Genomic DNA, 25,405 nt, shown 5'->3' on the forward strand with positions numbered 1-25,405 from the left:
CGAAACAAGAGACAAAAGTTTGGAATGAGGTAATTTAAAGAACTTTTAGAAAAACGAAAATGGCAAAAGTATTAGGGTGCTAAACTCACAATCTGTGGGTCGAGGGTTCGAATCTCCGTCACACCAAACAATCTCGCCCTTTAAGTCACGGGGACGTTAGAATGTAACGATCAATCCCATTATTTATTCGTAAAATAGTAGTCCAAGAGACTAGCTGCCTTCCTTCTAGTCTTACAATGTTAAATTAGGAACGGTTAGCGCAGAAAGCTCTCGTGTATCTTTGTGCGAATTCAAAAACGAAACAACAAAACGAAAAAATATTTGATTGAACAGAAAATTGAAAATGTTAAAGGACTAACCCCGGATTAAGGCATGGGCTTACTGCGCTGAAGCCCACACTAATTAAGGAGCCTCAAGCTATGACTATAAATGACGTAGAGGTTCTATCTCGAGGGGGCCCCTATAAATTGAAAAGTCTAGAGCCAATAAAAGCCTTAGTCTGGCCTTGTATCGGAGATATACATAACGACTATAATAACAAAATCCAAAAACTGCGAATTTTTTTCACAGCAAGAGTGTGTGTATGTGTCTTTATTATAGCAAAACCACATTGGGCTAGCTGCTGTGTCCGCCAAGGGAAATCGAACTGCTGATTTTAATATTATAAATCAGTGGATTTACCACTGTTCTATGGGGAAACTGTAGTAAGAGAAAAGATGTTGAAATATGTTTAGAGCTATTCTGAGCTGTGAGAAAATAAAAATTGCGTAGTCTGTAGAGCTTGTGCCTTAGGGTAGAAAAAAAACTAAATCATTTTCGTTTCATAAAGTGTACTAGACTTTACATTAATTTTATCGAGCTTGAACCCGTTTCAAAATTCAACATCATTTTCTTTTTTTCTTTCAACTACCTTGGTATACAATTAACTTGCCTTTTTTTCAACCTTTACTAATTTGATTTTAACAAACTATCTACTGTATGGCATCTGACCATAAAGGTATTGAAATATTAAGTAAACCAACTTCGCACTCTTTTCATTGTCCAGGGGCCCGGCATGGCCAGGTGGTTAAGGCACTTGACTCGTAATCCGAGGGGCGTGGGTTCGAATCCCCGTCGCACCAAACATGCTCGCCTTTTCAGCCGTGGGGGCATTACAATGTGATGTTCAATCCTACTATTCGTTGGTAAAAGAGCAACGCAAAGTTAGCGGAGGGTGGTGACGACTAGCTGCCTTCCCTCTGGTCTTACACTACTAAATTAGGTATAGCTAGCGCAGATAGCCCTCGTGTAGCTTTGTGCGAAATTCAAAAACAAAGAAGCATCATTGTCCAGGAAGAGTACATTAATTTACATTGTAATCATTGATTTCAAATACTATAACGATAATTTTAGTGGAAAATAAATAGCGCTAAAACTTGTGTTTTGTTAAAAACTGATATAAGTATAAACCGTGTGTGTTTTTAAAAACAAAGTCACATGGGCCTATGTGCTGTGTTCACCAAGATGTATCAACTCCCATTTCATGGTGTTGTAAATCCGTAGGCTTACTACAGTCCCAAAAGACCAGGAAGGTATAAACTGGAAAACTGTTAAGTTGAAATCTTGTTTTTATAATTAAATAAAATAGTGAAAAATATAATAAATTAAGTTGATATGGATTATGAAAATGTTTGGGAAATATTTCTTTTAGATTTTTATTATAAATCAACACTTTGATTTTCATAATTTGTAGAAGATCTGGAGGGATTTAAGTATTTTTTCAATAAAATTAGAAACCGACTTTTGCTCTCCAGATAACGTATATTTTCACGTCCATGCATGGACGAACAAGGAGTTTTTTTTTTTTTTCCATTTAATTTTTTTTTTTTTTTTTGTATTTTCATATATATATATATATATTTTTGTATTTTTCTCCTTTTCTCGATTGAGAGAATGCTACTACTACTTGTAGTAACACAAACACTCACACAGAAAAGAAAGTATTAATAATTATTATTATTCAATACTTGAATAATAATTCAAAAGAGAAGAAAATAAAAATAATAATAATGATTAAAAAAAAGAAAATAATAATTATAAAAATAAAAGAAACAAGGACTAAGTGTCTAGTGCATAGTGGCCAGCTTGTGTTACATTTCTTAAATATATGTTAAAAGGGAGAGGTATTTAGTACCATTTACATCATGTACGTGATATCTGTCGAGATCACACATTAAGTCATTTTGTGCCAATTCTTATTGAAATATTTTAGAGAATTATGCAAGAGTCTTTCAGCTATTGTATCTATGTTTGCATACTTGTGCATGAATGTGGTTGAGGTGCTACGTGGTACTTTGTATGCTGAAGTTAGTACAGAATTTTGTATACGTTGAAGTTTCTGTACATGTGTGGGTGCTATGTTAATCCAGGCAGGTGATGCATATTCTATTGTTGGTCTAATGTACGTTTTGTAGATTTTAAGTATGTTGTCTGGTGATGTTCCTTGGATTTTACCTGAAAGACTTCTTGCATAGTTTGCTCTTTTCCAGATTCGTATCAGTACATTTTTAATATGTGGTAGCCACGTTAATTTTGAGTCATAGGTTAGACCTAGAAATTTAGCAGAAGTAGCAGTCAGTAAAAGTGATCCATTCATATAGAGTTTTGGTGGATCTTTTTTCAGCTTATTCAGTCTGCTGAATACTATGACTTGGGTTTTGGAATATTAATTTTGATTCTGTATTTCTGGCAGTATTCTTCGATGTTATTTAGGACTGGTTGTAGGTTCGTTGCTGCTATTGACGGAGTGGGGGCACTTTTCCAGACTGCTATAAAAACACTTTGACTTGTTTAAATGTTGCAATGACGTCATGCTTTGCTACGCGCTTGCGTACTAGAAACATGTACATATGTTGGATACGTCAACGCAGACTCGGAGTGGGGAATTAGAAGACGAAATTGAGATTGAGTGGAAAGGTAGAAATTTCGACGTTAGATTATCCAAACGTACAGCTACAACTGTAGTTTTTATTTCCTCGTTGTTTCTTAATCATTCACCATTCCGTCATTAATTAGAGCTAGAATCAACGGGTGGGAAGCTTCTCGTCAGGTAATCCTATTACACTTTTCATTTTGAGTTAACTAAAAATAGTAATAATGCAATGAATAACGTAAAAGGATCTAGTTCTACTTGCATACCAGCCGTAACTTGTTACTTGTTTGCTTACTTACTGCTACCAGAACTATTTTAGCACTTAATTAATTAAAGAACATTCAGAACGTGAACATATGTATCGGAATACTTAAACACAATTCTCGTAAACCGATGCAAGTTATTGCAATTCATGTTTTGATAACAATCTAATAAAGTTGGTTGCTTACGTCAGGCATTACTTGAACTTTGAAACTAAAGACTAATTTCTAAATCTGTATACCTAGCGTAGTGTAAATGTATTTTGGTAGTAGTACAGTACTAGAAATGTTAATGCTACTACTTGTCGATATATATCCTAATTATAGACCGTAACTGTAATTTATGACACTTGGTATAATATTTGTACTCTGTAACGTACCACTAATTATTTCACCAACATACAACAGAATGAAAGGTCAGCCATGGTTCGTAATAAAGTCCAGAAACTGCTACAAGTATGAGTAGGCAGAATTAAGTTTGGAAAGAAGTTTCTATAAATAACAAATTTTATGTTTTTTAAACTTTTGCACTTGAAGGAATATTTTCTATATATCTATATATATTTCTAAAAGAATTTTAGCAAATGCAATGTGTTAGCACTTGTATCTTTCTATATTTGATCAGTTGGTATTAAAAGCTTACTCACTGCTGACTAGGAATGGGTTATTTGACGACAATAATGAAAGCAGCTGCTTGTTTGTATTGGCTGGTTATTTCACAACATATAAAGTTCTGGTGAAAAGGTGTTTAACCAGATGTGTTTAGATGAAACAGCAATAAATTTTTGTAATCAGTAATGTCTACTGCAGAATCTTATTGTTTGTTTGGCAATATTGTTGCTTTACTATCAGCAGTTCTAAAAACAAATGAAAAAACTTTTAAAAATTATAACTTTTTAACAAGTACTCTAGTGACTTATTCTGCTAAATTATAATAAAGACCAAATGGTACAGTATTAGGAAGATTTGAAAGTTGATGTGTTCACATGAATGCACATTGTAAATATTGAAGAAATTTCAGTATAAATGGAACCTGTACACAATTCATTTCTGGAATGGGGTTATGGAGAATATTTCTCTAATATTTGTTGGTTTTACTGAGTGATTAAAGGATATATTCATTTAGGAAATATATATACAGGTTTGTCAATAAGCATAATTATTGCTTTGTTGTTAATTTTAAAACTTGGTTGGAATTGTACAAGTAGTGCTATTTGTGGTATTCAGGTACATTGTTGGCCAACAGCAATTCTTAAAATATTTTCAAAATAAAGAATTTAGGACTATGAAATAAAGAATAAATCAAACACTGTCAGATAGTTAAGAATAAACACAAGTAAACAAGGAAGGTAATATCTTCATTTGTAATGAATAATGTGTATCTAACATAATTGTGAATTTAGTTTAACTGGAGTCTGGATTTGAAGGGGAATCCTTCCAATGCAAAAAAGAAACTAATAGTCTTGTGTGAAAGTTGTTTATAACCAGTTCTTAGTGTAATATACCATAAGTGTCTACATAGATAATCCAAACCAAGGTGCTTTATACAAATTTGTACCTGTGTAGAAGGTATTAACCACTTGGTGACTTTTGAGTTAATGCCTGTTATTAACTGCTTGCAGAGACTGCATGAAAATCTTAACATGTATCTGAATACATGTTAATAAAGGTATTCTAAAACAGTTATAGAAAGGTGAAAGTATTTTGTGTATAACAATTTGAAAAACATCACTTGTTTTTCAAGGTTGAATATTTCATATCCTGACTTTACATTCTCATGATCTAGGGGATTTAAAGGCAACTTATTTGAGCTGGTGTTCCCAGTAGTTGAGCTGTATAGGGAAATGAGATTTATCACTTAAATTTGTATGAATTACTCATTGTAGTATGGGACAATGTTTTTGAACACCTTGTATTTAGTACTGTTCATTTTATTGTAATATGAATCGGAAAACATTTGATTTTCTTTTTAGCACATTACTATTAAACTCATAATCAGGAAGATGAGATGAAAAGTTATTGGCTCAATAGTGGCTAACATTTTATAAATATTTGCAAATATAGCAGTCAGTATTGGCAAATTATTTGTAACTAATATATTGGTATATTCCAAGCAAGAGTTACATGGGTACTGGTGTGTGTGTGTGTGTGTATTATGAAAACCAGACAAATATAATTTGTCATGGGGGTATTACATAAAATCATTTGCAAACTATTTTATAGGGAAGGCTCGCCGTAGAGTTTTCACAAGTCCCTGAGGGTCCTTTCCTGTTTGAGGAGTGCAACTGTGAGGACGGACCACCTTGGGGTGAAAGCTGAGACTGACATCAACAGTTTTTCTGGTTTAGCCATGTAAGTATATAAGCAAGAAGCAGTGTTTTAAACAAGCATTGTAGAAGCCTGTTTATCTAGAAGGTGTGATTATCAGACTGGGTCAACAGTTCATGTTTGTCTTTCCTTTATCCACAAAAAAAAGCAAAAGTCAATACTAAAACGTATTCAACTGCTAATTTGATATCTGAATACAGTTTGGAATTGTAAACTAAGGGTATTTATTTATCTCAGAGTAAGTTTTTAAGAGGTATGGAATGTAAATGTTTATCTGATGAATATGCAAGAAATTTAAATATTTGGCTAAAAAATTTATTTGTAAGACAATGGAGGGGGGTTAGTTTGCCTTTAATTTGTGCAAGTGCAGCAATGTTACATCATTAAAACAAATTCCAGAAACATGTGATTTTGCATTCCCCAGCCTTGCTTAGCTCCCTTCATCACTTGATCATAACTTTCAAAGAAATTTCAGAAGAGCTCTAGTATGGTTATTCAATAAACTTGTATAGTGAATTTTCCAAAATTTTCAGGATGTGTGCAGATTTTACTCAAGTATTGTGTAGCTTAACAATAAAGGTACATCATTTTTATATGGGGGTTAAATTAAATTTTGAGGGGTAAAACATTTACAAAATAGTGGTTTGTAAAATAACATGTGTTAAAAGTAGACTTCTCAACCTGCAAGTTTTCAATTGGACATTGTGTGGGATTAACTTTTCATTTAACTTTGTTAGTGGGGTATTTTGGTGCTGTGTGAATGTTTGTCAAGTGCTTTGTTTCACTTTTTTTTTATGCATACTACCAAGATATTGAAGTTTTTTTTCCATTCACTTTTGGCACACCATCCAGTTGTCTGTTTAAATTGGTGCTTGCTCAGCAAACATCTATCTTATTTTATTTTCATACTGTCTTCTGCTGGTGACATAACATTGATTGCACTCATTTGTACTGAGCATTGAATCATACTGTCTTCTGCTGGTGATGTGGTAACATTGGTTATACTCATTTGTACTGAGCATTGAATCATACTGTCAACTACTGGTGATGTGGTAACATTGATTATACTCATTTGTACTGAGCATTGAATCATACTGTCTTCTGCTGGTGATGTGGTAACATTGATTATACTCATTTGTACTGAGCATTGAATCATACTGTCAACTACTGGTGATGTGGTAACATTGATTATACTCATTTGTACTGAGCATTGAATCATACTCTCTTCTGCTGGTGATGTGGTAACATTGATTATACTCATTTGTACTGAGCATTGAATCATACTCTCTTCTGCTGGTGATGTGGTAACATTGATTATACTCATTTGTACTGAGCATTGAATCATACTGTCAACTACTGGTGATGTGGTAACATTGATTATACTCATTTGTACTGAGCATAGAAGTAAAGAAATGTTTAATATATTCCATGTGGATCCTTCTTTTCCTAATTATTCCTGATCTTCACCTTTTATGAACTGTTTTTTCAGAGGAAAAGAAAGGTTTATATTTTCCCACTGTTCTGAAGAGCTATCCTAGTGTCTGAAAGTGAAGATAAAATAATTTTGTTTAGTGGGACTTTGTAGAAGCAAAAAATCATGTAATCTGTAATGTTGGACATGTAAAGGTAGTTTTAAAGAGTACTGCCATATGAAGGATGGATTTATGGTTGATCTGAAGCTGCAGTAATTTAAGGAGTGATTACATGATATTTATTCAAATGAATATTTGTTTTGTTATAATGCTGACTTTGTTTAAATATATCAGCATAGGAAAGCATCCATTTGAAGTAACAAATTGAGAATATTATACTGAAAATGAGAAAAATGAAGTGGTGAAGCTAGAATCAAAGAAATTAAGTCTAAAACATTTTTGATAGGTCTTTGTAGAGAAAATGGTGGAGATAATTAATGTTTGAAATGGAAGACATTTCATGCCAATATTATTTTGTTGAAAATATAGAAACTCCAGAGGTTTGTCATCCTGAGTCTGGAATGTGACTTTCAACCTCTAAATTTCTGTAGTTTTTAAGTTTATTCTTTGCCCATTCTTATGCTTCCTATCTGAAATGTATCAATGTGCAAATATGTTAGACCATATGTTGACTTTAGTCCATACACGTGCCCACCACACTTCTGTATTTGTGTGTTGAAGATACATTTTTATGTATGTTTTGTTACTAACCACTTAAAGAAAAATGGCTATACCTTTTGTGAAAAATGTGGTTTACCCATCAGATAAAAAAAACTTGTACTGCAAAAATAAATTTCTGCTAATATAATATTGAATCATATCAATAATGATCTTATAGCCCTTTTCTCTGTCCATCTGTGTCTAGGGAATCATTCATATATTGCTTATGCAATCATTAAGTAATCAAATTAGCTTTATTGTTAATGTAATAAAATTTCAAATCATGAAAATTGTATTTAAGATGACTTTAAGCAAACTATTGCATGTTGGATGAAATGTAAGGTATTAAAATTATGAGAGCTGCTACTGCTCTTGTTCTGTGAATATTGGGTAATTTGCATCATTTGAGATCCTCACTCCAGGGGAATATTGGTGTATTAAATGTTGCCTTATACTAGCATTCCATATCATTCTTTAATCTTGAATCTTTTGTGACTTTGGTTTATGAGTCACATATATGAATTTTGGAAGGATTGCTGGTTTCTTTGCATTCATCCACACCCTTAATGGTCTTTTTGAGTTTTCACTTCATGGTGATTTATAGCTACCGAGTCACAGCTTTTCTAAACTTTACATGGTACCTTAGATTGTGGCTTTGGACATAGTTTTATGGTATATCTTTTGTAAACTAGGCTCTTCATAGCTAAAAGCTTCAAATTCTGTAGGATGAGTTGCTGACTAAATAAAGATTATTGTGGTTTCAACATCTGTGGGCTCTGGTACTAAAATTACAAAAATTGGTAGTTGCATACATCTATAATTAAAGAGAAAATATGCTAGACCTGTGACTTGACTTTCTCAGTATCATAGAGGTTCATCTTTTAAAAACAATAACCACAATAACTGTTTGTGAATGTATTTACCTTTTATCTCTCTTGCTGTGTTGCACAAGAAATGGCATGAGTAGAATTATCTCGTGAAACAAGTTAATTTGTTCTCCACTTTCCACAGCATTCTGTACCTACAACAAGTACTGAGATTGTTGAACATGCTGTGCAATCCACTCTTCTACTGGCCGTTCAGTTTGAATACTTGAGTTTGCTCCAGAGAAGAATTTTGCAGACACTGTATAAACCATCAAGAACCATTCCTGTCCAAACTTCAGCCAATGTCTATCCAGCTTTTTAAAAATATATTCTCTATCTCATTGTTATTGGTTTTATCATTAAACCCCTCGGTGTGGATTCCTGTACGTGCTGAGGGGACCTCCCAGGGAAGGTTCTGTTCTATCTGGTTACCTTCTCTGGGATCTAAACATCCACCCACGTGTTTGCCGCGCGTGGCGACCGTGAATGGGAGGAGAAGATCCTGGTGGTTGAGGGTCCAACCCTAACACACCACTTTGGCCTCAATTCCTGTAGACGGGCGGCCTTTGGGTGGCCCCCTTGGGTCAATCGGCTGGTCCACTTGGGCTAGAGTCAACCAAGTACCAGTGTTGGAAGTTCTCAACGGGTGTTGTGGACATTGTGCCTGATGCTGGTGTTTGGGTATAGTGCTCACTAAACCCTGGCGTTGCTGCATTGTCCTTGCGTGACTTTGTAGTGCGTCCCTTGTAGGGCTCCATGGTGGGTGGGGTCAGTGGGTACCGAAATTTTTTCCTTTTCCTATGGATCCTCAAAAAATTTAAATAAAATTGTAAAAAACAGTCAATGGGTAAGCGACCACGCCTTGAATACTCAGAACAGCAATCTTCAACATCAGTAACACATGTACCTCATTTTCTTATATTACATTCTCTTCGGAAAAACCTTTAGGGCAAATGTCCCCTTTTTTTTCAAAAGGGACTAGAGGGACTTGCTGGCTCTCCAAAATCAGTAAAGAAACTTCGATCTGGTGACATATTAGTTGAAACATCCACATCCCAACACAGTGAACTCCTGTTGAAATCAAAGGCAATTGGGGATATACCTATTGAGGTTACACCCCATGCTGCCTTGAATTCTTCACGAGGAGTTATTGTTGAAAGGGATTTGAAGAACGCTCCAGTCAGAGATTCTCGCTGGTCTCTCCACTCAAGGAGTTTCTGCAGTGAGGCGCATCTCCACTTCGCAAAGATGGAATTACACTGCCAACAAATACCCTCGCTTTTAACATTTACTTCACATGCACCTGCCACTATCAAGGCAGGTTATCTCATTTGCAGGGTTCGCCATACATACCAAACCCTCTTCGATGTTTCCAATGTCAGAGATTCGCCACTCAAAGACATCTTGTCGTGGTTCCCTGACATGTGCTCGTTGTGGGAGGCAAGGACCACGATGCCTATGACTGTGACATGAACCCACATTGCGTAAACTGCAATGGTTCTCACCCCTCATACTTTCATTCTTGCCCAAAATGGTTGGAGGAAAAAGAGGTGCAGCGTTTGAAAACGACACATAACATTAGTTATCCTGAGGCTCGGAAATTGCTGTCCACAACTCCATCTCGGACATATGCTGCTGCACTTCATTTCACAACTACAGTGGGAGTGCAGACAGATCTCTGTGCCTCCAAAAGAATCGTTTTCAAAACAAATGAAAAGCCTTTTGACCTCCGTGGTTAAAAAGGTTGATGAATCAACTACCACACCTATCTCTGTCCCTCCCATACCTTCCAACACACCTCAAGATCCACGTCCTTCAGTTTCAAATATAGGCATTTCTTCTGATACATCTTTTCTCCCACCACAAGAGACAACACAATTATTCGTTCACGCCCTCAGTCACTAGATTCCCTTCCAATAACAAAAACCTGCCCACCCGACACAGAGCAGGATCCATGGAGGTTGATAGACCTCCTCCAACTAAAGACAGTAAAGAAAAAAGACGTGGTCGTAAACCGAAGGGTTCTCCAGCCACTTCACCTACCCGTTCTTAAAAATGGCCACCTTGATACAATGGAACTGTCGAGGTTTACGTTCTAATCTGGATGATATCAAAACGCTGATTGCTTCCTACCATCCTGTTTGTCTTTCTTTACAAGAAACATTTCTCAAAACTGCTGATACTGTCTCCATTCGGCAGTTTTCTCTGTACAGAAATGACAGGTTGTGTGATGGTCGAGTACATGGAGGGTGGCACTGTTGGTTGATCAACACGTGCCCACCCTGTCTTTGTCACTCAACACACCCTTGGAGGCTGTAGCCATCCGTATTTCCTTGGGTCATACCATCACTGTTTGTTCTCTGTACCTGTCCCCTGGAAAGACTTATGATCAATCAGATCTGGATGCTCTCGTTGAACAATTGCCATCTCCGTTTCTAATCCTAGGGATTTTAATGGACATCATCCCCTCTGGGAAGTGCTATTATTGATGGGAGGGCCGATCTGTAGAGCGGATGCTCTCTGATCACAATCTTTCTCTTTTCAATACTGGTTCTTCCACTTACTTTCATGCACCTAGTCAGTCCTTTACCGCTATTGATCTCTCAGTTTGCTCCCTTCATTATTTTCCCATTTTCATGGAGGGTTGACAGTAATCCACTAGGCAGTGATCATTTTCCAATCCTTATAAGAGAGACTGGCCGTGGTCGATGCCACCCTACCAGCGTGCCCGGTGGAAGCTGGATCAGGCAGACTGGTCCACTTTCACTGCTCTCGCAGAACTTGATCCTGCCATCGTAAATCAGCCATCAATAGACTACTGTGTAGCAGCGTAACTGACTGTATTACACATGCAGCTGCTCAGTGTATTCCTAAAACCTCGACACGCTTTTCCACGATATCCTCGTCCGTGGTGGAATCCTGCTTGCCACTTAGCACGGAAGGCTCAAAAGCGGGCCTGGGATACTTTTCGTAGATATCCCACACTTTCAAACCGGGTTGCTTTCCAACGGGCCCGTGCACATGCTAGGTGGGTAAGACGTCACAGCCAGAAGGAATCTTGGATTAAGTTCACAACCAGTATATCTTCTACCACCAGTTCCAAGATCATATGGGACAGGATTCAAAGGTTAATGGACACTACAATTCTATCCCCTCTCGATCTTACTCTCTGATGGTCAGGAGGTGACCGATGTTCGAACATCGCTAACACTCTAGGTGAAAGCTTTTGCCGGTATCTAGCACTTCTGCTTGTTCCTCCGCCTTCCTGGCCATCAAGACTGGGCGGAGCGATCACCTCTTTCCTTCAACTAACTGTTTCTTTGACTATAATCGTCCTTTTACCCTGGTGGAACTAAAATGGCCCTTCATCGGTCTGCCAGTACATCTGTTGGACCTGATGATATTCATTATGACATGCTGCACCATTTATCTCCTGCTTCTCTTAATGTCCTTCTGATTGTTTTCAACCGGATCTGGCAGAAGAATGTTTTCCTGATGCTTGGCGCCAGGCTATTATTTTACCTTTCTCTAAGCCAGGGAAAGATCCCAAGATTCCTTCAAACTACCGGCCCAATTGCTTTGACAAGCTGTCTCTGTAAGACATTAGAAAGGATGGTTAATGCTCGCCTTGTTTGGTTCCTTGAATCAAACAACCTCCTCTCGCCCACCCAGTGTGGGTTCCGTCGACAGCACTCCACCACAGACCACCTAATTCGTCTTGAAACATCTATCAGAGAAGCCTTTCTCAACCGCCAACATCTTGTATCAATATTCTTTGACATAGAGAAGGCTTACGACACAACATGGAGGTATGGCGTTTTGCTGAGACCTCCATACATATGGGTTACGTGGCCATCTACCCATGTTTATTAAAAATTTTTTAATGGACAGGAGATTCCAGGTTCGTGTGGGTTCGACACTTTCCGTTCTTTTGTACAGGAACTTGAGTCCCTCAAGGATGTGTATTGAGTGTTACACTCTTCAGTATAAAGATAAATGCCATCACTGAACAACTCCCTCTCACTGTTGCGAATGGGCTGTATGTCTGACTTTCACATCTCATGTCAGTCGTCAAACTTGAGATATATTGAGCGGCAACTACAAACCGCCTCAATTGTGTAATGGAAGTGGACTATGGCTAACGGCTTTAATTTCTCTCTCTCCAAAACTGTGTGCATGCACTTTTGCCGCCGACGGGTATTCACCCTGATCCTGAACTTCATATCGGTGGAGTTTTGCTGCCAGTTGTCCCGGAGACCAAGTTCTTGGGGCTTATCTTTGATCGTAAACTGACCTTTATACCACACTTAAAGCAGCTTCGGTCAAATGCACAAGAGCACTGAACATCCTCCGTGTTCTCTCTTCTACCAGTTGGGGCAGATCGCTGTTCAATGTTAAAGGTATATCGTGCTCTTATTAGATCGAAACTTGATTATGGATCAATGGTCTATGGCTCTGCCAGACCCTCAGCCTTAAAGATGCTGGACCCCGCTCATCACCAAGGACTTCGACTCTGCACTGGGGCTTTCCGTACCTCTCCAGTTCAAAGTATATACATTAAATCTCATGAACCTTCTCTACACCTTCGCCGTTTGCAACTATCTTTACAATATACTTCAAACTTCATTCCTTACCAAAGCATCCCACCTGGAAATGTGTTTTCCTTCCTCGGTGGGCAGTACTTTTCAGAACAGACGATCTGTCATTGCTCCGTTTGGCCTTCGTGATCCGGAAGCAATTGGATGAATTGGGTCTGTCCTTGATAACATTGCATGTTCCACAGGTCGGCCCATCCCACCATGGCTTATTACAGCCCCCAAATGTGACCTTTCTTTCAGTCACCTAAAAAGGCAGATACTCAGATTGAAGTACCGTCTTTTATTTAATGAATATCTTTCAAACAATCATTCAGTTCCTGTTTATACAGATGGTTCCAAATCAGGTAATTCAGTGGGCTCTGCTATGGTTTGCTATGGATCAGTAGTTGCACGCAGAATCCCTTCTACAGCTTCTGTGTTCACTGCTGAACTGTATGCCATATCTCTTGCCCTGGATCATATTGCAGCTGAGCAGTACTCCAACTGCACTATTTATACTGATTCTTTAGTTCTATACTTGCCTTGGAATCGCTACACGCTGGCTCACATCCTATTCTCGCTGATATTCGTAACCGACTGGCCCGTTTCTCATTAGCAGCTACTTCAATTCAGTTTTTCTGGATACCAGGCCATGTTGGTATTCAGCTGAACGAGCTTGCAGACATGGCAGCTAAATATGTCTGCTTCAGCACCATCACTCCTATGCCTATTCCGCACATGGACTATGGTGTTATCTTCAAGGGTCGGCTCCGTGCCAGCTGGCAGTCCACTTGGAGTGAGCAACGTGACAACAAACTTTTCAAATCAAACCCAAAATTGACTTTGGCCATCTAGCTTCCGTAAAGTTCGAAGGAGGAAGTTGTTCTCACTAGGCTACGATTGGTCACAGTTTTTAACTCATCATTTTCTTTTATCTGGAACTGATGCACCAATGTGTAATTTGTGTAACACTCAAATCACTATCAGCCACATTTACTTTCTTGCCATCGTACAATTCTCAACGACGGCAATATTTTAAACATATTTTTTTCCCAGGGTCAATCTGTAACATTGGACAGAGTTATTGGTGATGGTGACTCTGTCCACCTTGATAATGTTTTTAATTTTTTAATGGCCATTAACCTTTTTAATCTCATTTAAGTGTTGCATGTTTATTCATTACACCTTTTTAATTGTGGTTCCTTTTTTACAGTTTTAATCTCTCTCATTCAATTTGACATTGGACAATAGCCAGAACATTAAATAACTCGACACCAGGACTGAAAGGCCAACTTCAGGTGACTAACGCTCCTGTTTGAACTATCCGCTTGAACTACTCGTTAGTCATCCTGGCGAGTTGTTATTATACTTTTACTGCATATCATTTCACACTTTTACTAATTAACTTTTTAGTACTGGCCATATTGACTCATAACCCGGAACCAGGACTGGAAAGACCAACTTCAGGTGACTGACGGTGGTTTTTATACTTACCTGTTAGTCTTCCTGGCGGTTACGATCATTACCATTCTGCTACAGGTAGTTCTTACAACCTTGTTGACTGGATGTCAACATTGGTTTTACGCCATTTTCTGTCTTAATTGCCGCTTTGCTTCTATCTTCAATTACTTCTACAAATTTTACTCCATTTACTTGACTTTATCCTTTTACTGGACATTTGGCTACTCATTATTACGATTTTATGGAGTGTCTTTTAAAACTTTCACTTTCTTTTACATTTTGATAATAGCTGCTATGACACATAACCCAGAACCAGGACTGGAAAGGCCAACTTCAGGTGATTGACGGTGGTTCTTGAACTTACCTGTTAATCTTCCTGGCGGGTTATGATCATTACCTTTTTGCTAGAGTAAATACCTTACAACTTCTTATACTCTACCTTTTATCTTAACATTGTAGACTAGGTGTCAACATTGGTTTTATACTTTTTTGTTTTACCTTCAGTTCCATTTATGTCTATTACTACATTTATTTATTTATTTTTAATTTTTACATTTTTACCGAATATCTGGCGCAGATAGCCTCGCTGCTTTGTGCCATAAAACACTAAATCAATCAATCAATCAATTTATCATTAAAAAAAAAAAATCAGGATGGGTACAGTAAGTATCAGTTTGTGAAATAAGGTCAGTAGTCATGTGGGTAAGTGATGCTCTTGTATGCTGAGTAGCCATGAAATCTAGGGTTTTTATCCTGACTCCAGTCTATGCTTAAAACTTTGATTTGTTTGATTGTAACAGTGGCATTGCACATTTCTCTAGAAATGTTCCTTTGTGAGCAAATGTTTGAAATCTCAAGCAGGTGCAAACATATTACTGTCTTTCTCTCCACTGTTTGAGTGTTAGCCTATTGTGAGTTATAAGATAGCTGAAATGATTAGACATTATTGAGCATACTGCATAAACTAAAGGGATAAGCTTATACCTCTCAGCAGTGGCAGTCATGATTTGGGAAATATGCTTCATTTTCAACATGCATGGAGACAGGTGTTTAGTTTTTGTAGGTATGTAACCTAATTTTTGCCTCATCAATACTGGAAAAAGAAAAATTTGGGTCCTAGCCAAGGGAAAAGTTTGTACATATAGTTGTAGGTTATTGTCAAAGGTGAAAATAGGATCATTGTTTTATATGATGTGTGTTTGGGGCCTTATGTGGTTTAACTGTCATTTTCAGTCAGATGCATCCTTTCTGGGTATCATTTGAAGATATATGGGTTTAAATATATTTGCTTTTTAAAAGTATTGATGAGTTTATCAAGAATCTTGCATATGTGCAGTGTTTCAGAGTGCTGACAATTATCTGCTGTTATTCCTGCTATGTTGCCAGCTCCTAAGTATGTGGAAGAGCAGGCTATTATGTTCCAAAGTCAATTTTTCTCTAGTGCTGAAACCTGACATTCTGATTGGTAGTTGTCTTTATCCTTTCTTGCAGCTCCTGCCATTGCTTAGCTAGTTATTTGCTTTTGACTTTGGACAGAGTAAGCCTGATTCTTCAAATTCTCACTTAAACTGCTTAGCTAGTTATTTGCTTTTGACTTTGGACAGAGTAAGACTGATTCTTCAAATTCTCACTTAAACTGGGATCACTTTAATTTCATGTGTGGACAATGTTCCAGTGTTTTGAGATTGGTTCATCTTAATTATTAAGCTTTTTGTATCTTGTTGATTTCGTTCAGAAGCATATTACACTTTTGAGTTGGATGATTTGTACTTGTAAAGTTTTCATCTGTTCTACTGGTGCTTCAAGTATTTCAACCTTTACTAGTTCCTTGTTGGTGTATTTCATGCACAAGATTTAGACAAACTTGGGTAAGACAAAAATGATGAAACTTAATGTGCACATTCATTTTGTGACATTTAGTTGTAAGGCCTGTGTAGTTTTACACTGTTAATGTTCCATTTTGAAACTTACTGTATAGCAGCTCTTTGAAGAAAATAGGGAGAAGGAAATAAATATTCAACATCACTTGTAATGTTGGGTTTCTTCGCTGCTTTTGCCAAAGCTGTTGTATATCCATTGTTTTGTTTTCAAACTGTAGAATTTCAAATTCACTACAAGCTTTTTGTATGCCTTTTTATATAGCATCTGTGTTTTAGTGTAAGCTTTCTAGCCATACAGATTCTCAACTTGAGAAACAGAAGTTGACAAAAGCTGATATACCTTCCCTTTTTTTTCCTTTTGATTTAACAAGTTTTGTTTTCACATCAAGGGTATAAATTCTTTCATCTTTACCCCAATAGGAAAAGTCTGTGGAACCTCTGTCAGTCACCAATCTTAAAGGATAATATTCTGTATAATGGTTGTCTTTTGGTTATGTTCCATTTTGAAGGGAGAAGAAAAGTCCTAATTCTAACTTTGTACAATGACAAGGATGGAGTACCATTGTTATGAGTTAAATGTCTGGAGATGATGGTTTTTGTTGCTTATTTGTAAGTGCTGAACTTTGATTGCCTCTTTATATGAAATGGTTTTATCCTTTTATTTAATTTGTCTCATCTTTAGAAAACATCTGAGCTTGTATAGTCCATTGTATTCCTATTTCTTTGAAAAAAAAATTTTCTTTGAATGATGTTGGAAGCTAAATTTATACCAGTGAACTGACTGTTTTATTTTAACTGGGTAAAACAGGTTACTTTAACTCTTTAATCCATGATCTTAGTCTCTGATCCTTGGCAAAATAGGGTAGTTCATGTCTCAGTTGTATGTAATAATTTTAATATGTAACACTTTTGATATTGTAAGGAACCCTCCTTATTCTGATTTCTTTTGATAATAAATAGATAAATGTACAGAATAATAAATATGTAATTTTATGGGGAGAGGGAAATATAACAACAGACAAACAGATTCAAGGACCTGTGGTCCAGTTTCCACTATCAACAAAGTTTACTTGCCCTGCTTTAATCATAATAAAACAATTCAGCCTCTGCATCTGTCAGTAATTTGTAACTGCAGATGAGATGGAACTAAATTATATAGTAGTTTCTACTGCTGATTGGTTTTTCTGAAAGCTGTTTGAGGAACTCCAGTTTATTGAATGTAATTCATTATTGGGATCATTGATTAACCAATAAGCAAATAGCACTAATTACTCCGTGCTAACTGTGGATTAGGATGGTGTCACATGGTCACTTGTCAAGTAGTATTAGTGGGGTTTCAGCAGGGTTTCTCAACCTTTTACACTTCAAGGCTCACTTGGGTATTTGGTAAAATAAAGGCCCACTTGTTAGTTCAGAGCAGTTAGTCTGGTGAGCTATATCTGCTTGTCTTATGGCCTACCACTTGAGAATAATTTGTCCATACTAAACATTTGACTGACTTTACTTTTTTCTAAGTGATTTAATGTTCTGCAGGTAAAAGTAGCATTTTGTAATTACAAACATGCATGCTATGTCTGCAGTCAAATGAATATAGTTTGACAAAAAAAAAAAAAAGTGTTGCACATGTACATTATAATGTAGGTAAATGTTTTGAAAATTCTTTTTGTATTGAAAATTTCTATGGAAAATAATCAGTTTTATATACATTTATAATTATTAGCCTAGTTGCATTATACTGTGTGATTAAAAAAAAATCAATGTTTTATACCTTTTTCTATTTAGTTAGTATGATTTGTGTTATAGTATAACTTGTAAGTAAATGTAACCATAAAATGAAATCAGTGTGGTAATAAAATTACGTGACTATTTTCAAATCTGATACATAATTACTCCATTATATTAGTGCAGCTTCATATGGACACACAAAAATTCCTCTGTTGGTATTTGCTGGAATTACTTCTACATCCATGTGATGTGGTTTTTTAGTTCCCCAAATGGTTAGGCTCTCCTGCACAGATTGGATACTCATATTGCTGAAAGTGCTCAAACAGGATTTTGACTTGACAAGCTGACAGAAAAAATGTCACATAAAAAAATTGTATAGTATTAAAGAATTGGTGTTCAACTTTGTTCACCTACAAGTAATCTTGCCATTTACTAAATTTTGAAGCTATGTGCAAGATGTAAAAAATACTAGGTTTAAGGTGCAATGTTAGTGCAAATGTTCCTTTAAATATACTCTTTTTTTCAGACTGACTGAATATTTGTGCAACATTTCTAAAAAAAAAAATCTGAATAACTTGGTATAAACATTTTGCTGTATCGAAAGAGGAACATGAAGCCTCGAACAAACCAGCAGATCAGAAGAACTGCAACAAACAAATATGTCTTGGAATATGTAAAGAATATTGCCAATCAAACGGTAAGTCTCTCATGAAGAACCAGAAAACATATCTTTCTTTTGTTCCTTTTGTCTTTTAATTTTTTTAGCCATTGAGAGTTAAAATGGTTAATGAATATCTGTGACATGTAAGGTATTTTTGCCTTTTCCTTGAGATTTAAATTTTCATGATGATGAGAAATCCACTTGAAGTAAAAATCTATCTCAAGACGATTTAGAACTAAGAAGGTCTAAATGTTTTCTACTTTATTTTAATAAGTTTTAATACCTATACCAGCTGTCTTGAGATACAACTTAAATTTTGTGACACATCAAACATTCCACTGCATCAAAACATTTAGTAAAATGGAAAAAATTACAAATTGCTTCTTTGAAGAAGTTAAACATTCTCCTGTGGAATATTGCATGTTAATGTATTTTGAATTTATTGTGGTTTAACCTGTACTCTTTCATGCTATTTATTTTTGGCTTTCCTCGTGTAATTTCTGAGGCAGTTCAAAAGCATTCCTTTAAATTTACAATTCACATTGGCAAAAGTAAGGTATTTTATAAGATTATTCTTGGTTAAAATAAACACTGATAATTAAGTGATGAAAACATATGGAATCTTAACATTTTTAATTCATTTTTATGACCACCACATAACTTCTAAACAAATTTACAAATAATTTGTTTGATTTAACCAGTAATTCTGAAGTTTGTGTAATTTCTTATTCCAAATGCTAACTGAACTTGTGCATTTGTTTAATGTCGAGTTTAGTTTATCATCGTGGGATAGTAAAGATGCAGTGTTGATTTACAATGTATAGCTGATAAGTTATTTAGACTTGTTGAGTGATTTTAATAGCCTTTGTTTTTAGATGTTTACTTTTTGCAGTGTTGTTCAGAAGCCAGTTGTGTATAAGGGAAGTTCATAATATAATGCATAAAGTAGTAGTTTTTAACATAGGAAATGTAATGATGACACTTGTGTAGCTTTTCCTTGTTACAAGTGCATATGTATTTTAAATTTTCAAAGTCTTGGTTCATTGGTTGTTGACCTTTAGAAGAGAATATTAAGAAAAAAACAGTTATTGAAAATATTAACATGTTAGCTTTGTTCAAATGGAAGTAGTCAACCTGAACGATGGGCTTATTGCTAAATGCATAGGAACGTTGCCCAATGTTGAATTATATTCTTGTATTTAAAAAAAAAAAATTAAGACGTTGACAAGGTAAGATATTGAAACATGTTGAATGTATGATGTTTCCAGTTTCATCATTATTTTTTGTATCTCCAACAATAAGTGAAGTATTTTATTGTGTATTTGAGATTGGGGAACAGTATATTTGTGAGCACTGTAAAATAAGTTATCTTTAAAAATAATTTTGATCAAGCATATCACCTGATATCAAACAAATTATAGGAGATAAAAACTCCATAGATGTAGCTGTGATTAGAGAGGAAAAGACCTTTCTTCTTCAGGTAGGTGAGTGTGTAGGTGTTGTTGGGCTGCATGATGTCGCTGAAAGTTCATATTCTTGACACTCGTCTTAATAAGTTCAAGGAGAACGTGGGAGCATACTAAGAGGAGCAAGGCAAGCTCTTTCATCAAGATATACTGGACTTTTAACACTGCAACCAAGGAGCGTATAATGAAAACATGATGGGATACTATTTGGCTGATACGTGACTGTGATTTACATTACAGTTGCAAATCTCGAAAAACTACTCACTTCTAAACATTTTTTTTATAACTTTGTAAATACATGTAAATCTTGATTCATATGTTTTATTCAGACCTTGTGTAAATGAAAATGTGCAAATTTGCCTGTTTTTACATAGAAAATAGGTAAACTTCTAAATTTCATTATTCAGATCACAAAAACAAAATTTGATGGAAATAATAGCCATTTTCTGTGCTTTTACAACATTAGCAATTAAGAAATAACACACAATATCCAGGAACAAAATTTGTGTTACATAGTGTTATCACTGTTTCTGATTGGAGGAGAGATTTCCTGTAGATTCAACAAATGATAGCCACATGTTACTCACCTCTAATCCAGAATTTTTAGTGAAGGTTTAATAGTGTTAATATGAAATGATTCTTTGATTTTTCTTGTCTTCCAGAATGTATCTTGTTTTCTCAGTTTATTCTGTGTCCAGTTGACGTAGCGTGCTCTGCAATGGCTGAATTGTGTGTTTTCATGAGTCTTGTACTATCTTTGTTGTTTTCTTGTTGCGAGTTTTCTTCCCATTTCTCCAATGTATGTAACGTTACAGGAACATGGAATTTCATAGATGACATATTTGAGAATTTCTTTTGTAGGTGGCTGTTTGTTTTTTAAGAGAATGAACTTTAAGGTACTGTAGAATTTTCTCTGGACTTCTATGTTGAATTTCTTGGCTATGCATTTGAGGTTTTCATTGAAGTGTTGTAGGTAAATGGTGGTAGTGGTGGTGACTTTTGGATCTTTACTTTCTGTCAGTCTTTATGGAGTTTTTGATGGAGGAGGAGGTGTAACAATTCTGTTTAAAACTCTAAGATCTTTTGACATTCTGCTTTGATGGATGTCTTATCACAAATGTTTTGTGCTCTCTTGTTTAAGCATTAAGACTACAATAAGAATCTTACAAAGTTCACACACTGCTCTAATCATCTGACCTTCCTAGTACCCTGCAGAGATTTCATTGTTATCCCAAGCTTTCTGAGACTCGAAACAACTTTCACCAGTACTACTGAGATAGAAAAGGCCCTTGACAATACCAGCAGAGATCTTCCGAGACTGCATGTAGAAAAACAGATGGAACAAGCACCATCTAACCAACACAACAGGAATACAATATGCATAGCTTCAACAACTTTTCTCCACAATTATTAGAACACTAGATATCCTAAACCTCTACATCAAATGCTGTACATCCAACCAAGAAAATATCAAGAATAAACAAGTTTAAAAATTCAACAGACTGATTAAGACGGACAATCCCACATTTATAAACATAGGCCACAATTAGTTTGAGAGTACTAAGCGCTACAGAAAATAAGATCCTTAACCCAGGTCTAAAGTTTGCCATGTACTTTGAACATGGCTGGGCATGGCCAAGCGTGTTAAGGCGTTCGATTCGTAATCCGAGGGTCGCGGGTTCGAATCCTGGTCCCACCAAACATGCTCGCCTCTTCAGCCGTGGGGGCATTATAATGTGACGATCAATCACTATTCGTTGATAAAAGAGTAGTCCAAGAGTTGGCAGTGGGTGGTGATGACTAGCTGCCTTCCCTCTAGTCTTACACTGCTAAATTAGGGACAGCTAGTGCAGATAGCCCTCGAGTAGCTTTGTGCGAAATTAAACAAAAACAAAACACTAACCTTGAACAGCTCCAACTGTTGATATAGCTGCAACCTTAGAAACTGCTACACAAAGCCTCTCAAAGCCTATGTCTTAACAATTTTGTCATTAAACTTGCACCATCCTCAGGAAGGTTGACAAACCAAAACTGAGCATCACTAAACACGAATGTAGCAAGCTGAACTGTCTAAAATGAGACATCAAGATTCTACTAGCAGACAAAGGAAATGGTATATTCATCCTAGACGTTAATGATTATGACACGAAGATCAAACACTTGCTAGACAAACACCAATATGAAACGATCACCAATGATCCCACAGAAAAGACAGGGTAACTCATTAATAGAATGCTGAAGAAACTAAAGAAATAAGGCTTAATCAATGAAAAACTAGCCAGACTTAAGATTCAAGGAAAATTTCCCTCAGTTCTACAGACTACCTAAGGTACACAAACATAATATACCTCAAAGGCCTATTGTCAATACTCAGAACTCACCTTTTCATTAACTGGCTACTTTCCTAATTCCTGTCTTATCTCCACTACAAGGAAACACTGAACATCACATTCAAAACTACATATTCCATTGGACAACTCGGAAAGCTACACATCAAATCCCAGGATATTATGGTCAGTTTTAACATCACAGATCAATTTATTAATGTTCCAACCTCAGAAACCCTTCACGTCACCAGACAATGACAATTCTCTACTACACAGAACAGACATGACAATAGATGCCATAATGGAACAAACAACCATTTGCCTACAATCAACCTATTCTCAATACAATGAGGGATTCTACAAACAAACAGAAGATCTAGCCATGGGATCACCACACTCTCCAATTCTAGCAGACATTTTCACGGGAGACTTTGAAGAAAGAGCCCTTTCATCTGCACCCTTAAAACCAAGTTTCTACAGGTGGTATGTCAACACCTTTCTTATTTGGCCCCATGGTCAGGAAAATTTACCAGCCTTAGAATATCTCATTTCCATAGACAAAAGAATCCACTTCACTATGGAAATAGAAGAATACAAAACAGAGTACTGTTTCTTAAACTCATCAGCAAACAAGTAAGACAAATAACCACAACTGTATTCAGAAAACCCACCCACCTATCATCCAACCTCTAAAACGTGGTATAATCCACTGCTTAAATGAGAGAAGAAAACATTTGCAATAAGACATCCATTGAAGCAAAATGCCAAAAGGTCAGAGTTTTAAACAAAATGGTTACACCTCTTCCTTCATCAAAAACTCCTGGAAGAAGACCAGATAGAAAAGATCAGAAAGTTACCACCATTTACCTACCATACCTACAACATTTCAGTGAAGAAATTCAAACAGATAGCTGAGAAATTCAACATAGCAGTCCAGTGGAAATCCTACAGTACCTTAAGGTCCATTCTTGTAAAAAAACACAAACAGCTACCTACCAAATAAAATCTAAAAAATATCATCCATGAAATTCTGTGTTCCTGCAACGATACATACATTGGAGAAATGGGAAGAGAACTTGCAACAAGAATAAAAGAATATAAAGATAGTACAAGACTTACAAAAACACAAAATTTAGCCATTGCAGAGCACGCCACGTCAACTGGACACAGAATAAACTGGGAGAAAACTAGAATCATCGACACAAACAAATTCTGGAAGACAAAAATTCAATTATTTTATATTAACACTATTAAACCTTCACTAAAAATTCTGGATCAGATGTGAGTAACCTGTGGCTATCATTGGTTGAATCTGTAGGAAATCTCTCCTCCAATCGGAAAGTTATAATCCAACCAATCATAACATGCTCTCCACAATCTACCAGGACACTATAAAAGACCACACACACACACACACACACACACACACACACACACACACACACACACACATCTACCTGAAGACGAAAGGTGGAAGACTTTCAGAAACATCGTCCTCTACATAGTCTCCACAACAAGCAGTTGCCATCCATTCTACAAAGTTTCATCATGAATACTCTGCCTAAATGATCTGTTAAAGAGGTTTACATTGTTGTTTGGTACTGACTTTGAAGTTCATTTTTAATCATCGTTTGTGACTTTTAGAAGTCTTCCAGAAACTAAACAGTTTTGTGGAAAACAATTTGAAATGCACGTTTATTTACTTTTGCCACAGAATGTGGACAGAAGTTACATTTTCACTCTTGTGGTTGTCAGCAAGACTCCACAAATAGATGAATGGATTTAGAAAAAAGTTAGTGTATATTTGATCTATGACCCAACTTAAGTGATTAGCTTTTGGAGGGTCAAGGTCCAAAAAATCCCTGTTTGCATTGAGACTGATACTTCATAGTATTTTTTGTTGTGTAATTGAATAAAAATGATTGTAGTTTGATGAAACTTGGTGGACATGTAACTACAATTCCTCATTGTCCTATGAAAAATGGTTCTTGTCTGTTTATAAGGATGGAGATTTGTCCATGTCAATTTATACAGATAGAAATGTTGACACATTTTCATATTTGTTGAGAGCTGAATGTGATCAGTGCTTTGTGGAGAAGGTATTTGCTCTACTGACTGTCCCTGTAGTTTACAGATATGGATAAATATAATTTCAATAATTTAAATATGGATACTTTTGATGCCTCTTTCAAATTGGTTGATTTTGCTTAACTGTCATATTACTGGCATTTTTTACCAATCACTGACAGTGGTATGTGTATTAAGTCATGTGTACTTGCATAGTACAATAACTAGTGAGTGAAATTCCTTATATTCAGTGTAGGGACAAAGGCAGAAATCCAACAGTAATAAGTGAGCATGGGTGTATTATTCATGTGTTTTTGTGGCTAATATTGTTAGGAACTCTACAAATGATTAATCCACAAGCAGTTTGGTACGTAAGTAGTTAAGAGCTGATAATTTTAGGGTTAATGGCTGTTACTTGTAATGCTCTTAACTGTTGGTATATTCATGCTTTCATATTTTTCATAATTATGTAGCAACAGATCTTAGAAAATTAATTTAATTATTAACTGACATTGCTTCAATTTTAGGATTCAGAAGAACCTTTTTATGTCTTCGACATGTCTGATATTGTTCATAAGTACAAAATGTGGAAGTACAAAATGCCTCGGGTACAACCATTTTATGGTGAGTCATATATAACTGCTAATTTGTTATAGTTTTGGAATTATCTGAAATCTCATGGTTAAATGAGTGGTTATTATGTCTTGTTTATATATTATGGTCCAATCCAAATATTTTATTTTT

At 36.0% G+C, this 25,405-nt stretch overlaps 1 protein-coding gene across 1 annotated transcript in view; it reads left to right on the top strand.

Annotated features, from left to right (window-relative positions):
• The first annotated feature begins 2,876 nt into the window (after positions 1 to 2,876).
• The window catches only part of LOC143239227 (ornithine decarboxylase-like), a 36,537-nt gene continuing 14,008 nt past the window's right edge, over positions 2,877 to 25,405 (top strand). Inside the window, exons 1-4 of the mRNA XM_076480125.1 lie at positions 2,877 to 3,088; positions 5,395 to 5,523; positions 18,667 to 18,837; positions 25,189 to 25,285. Of these exons, the coding sequence (XP_076336240.1) occupies positions 18,751 to 18,837; positions 25,189 to 25,285 (184 nt within the window). The 5' untranslated portion in view covers positions 2,877 to 3,088; positions 5,395 to 5,523; positions 18,667 to 18,750. The remainder of the gene's footprint in view (positions 3,089 to 5,394; positions 5,524 to 18,666; positions 18,838 to 25,188; positions 25,286 to 25,405) is intronic.

This window comes from Tachypleus tridentatus, chromosome 13 (assembly GCF_004210375.1).
Source record: "Tachypleus tridentatus isolate NWPU-2018 chromosome 13, ASM421037v1, whole genome shotgun sequence".
Classification (NCBI taxonomy): Eukaryota; Metazoa; Arthropoda; class Merostomata; order Xiphosura; family Limulidae; genus Tachypleus; species Tachypleus tridentatus.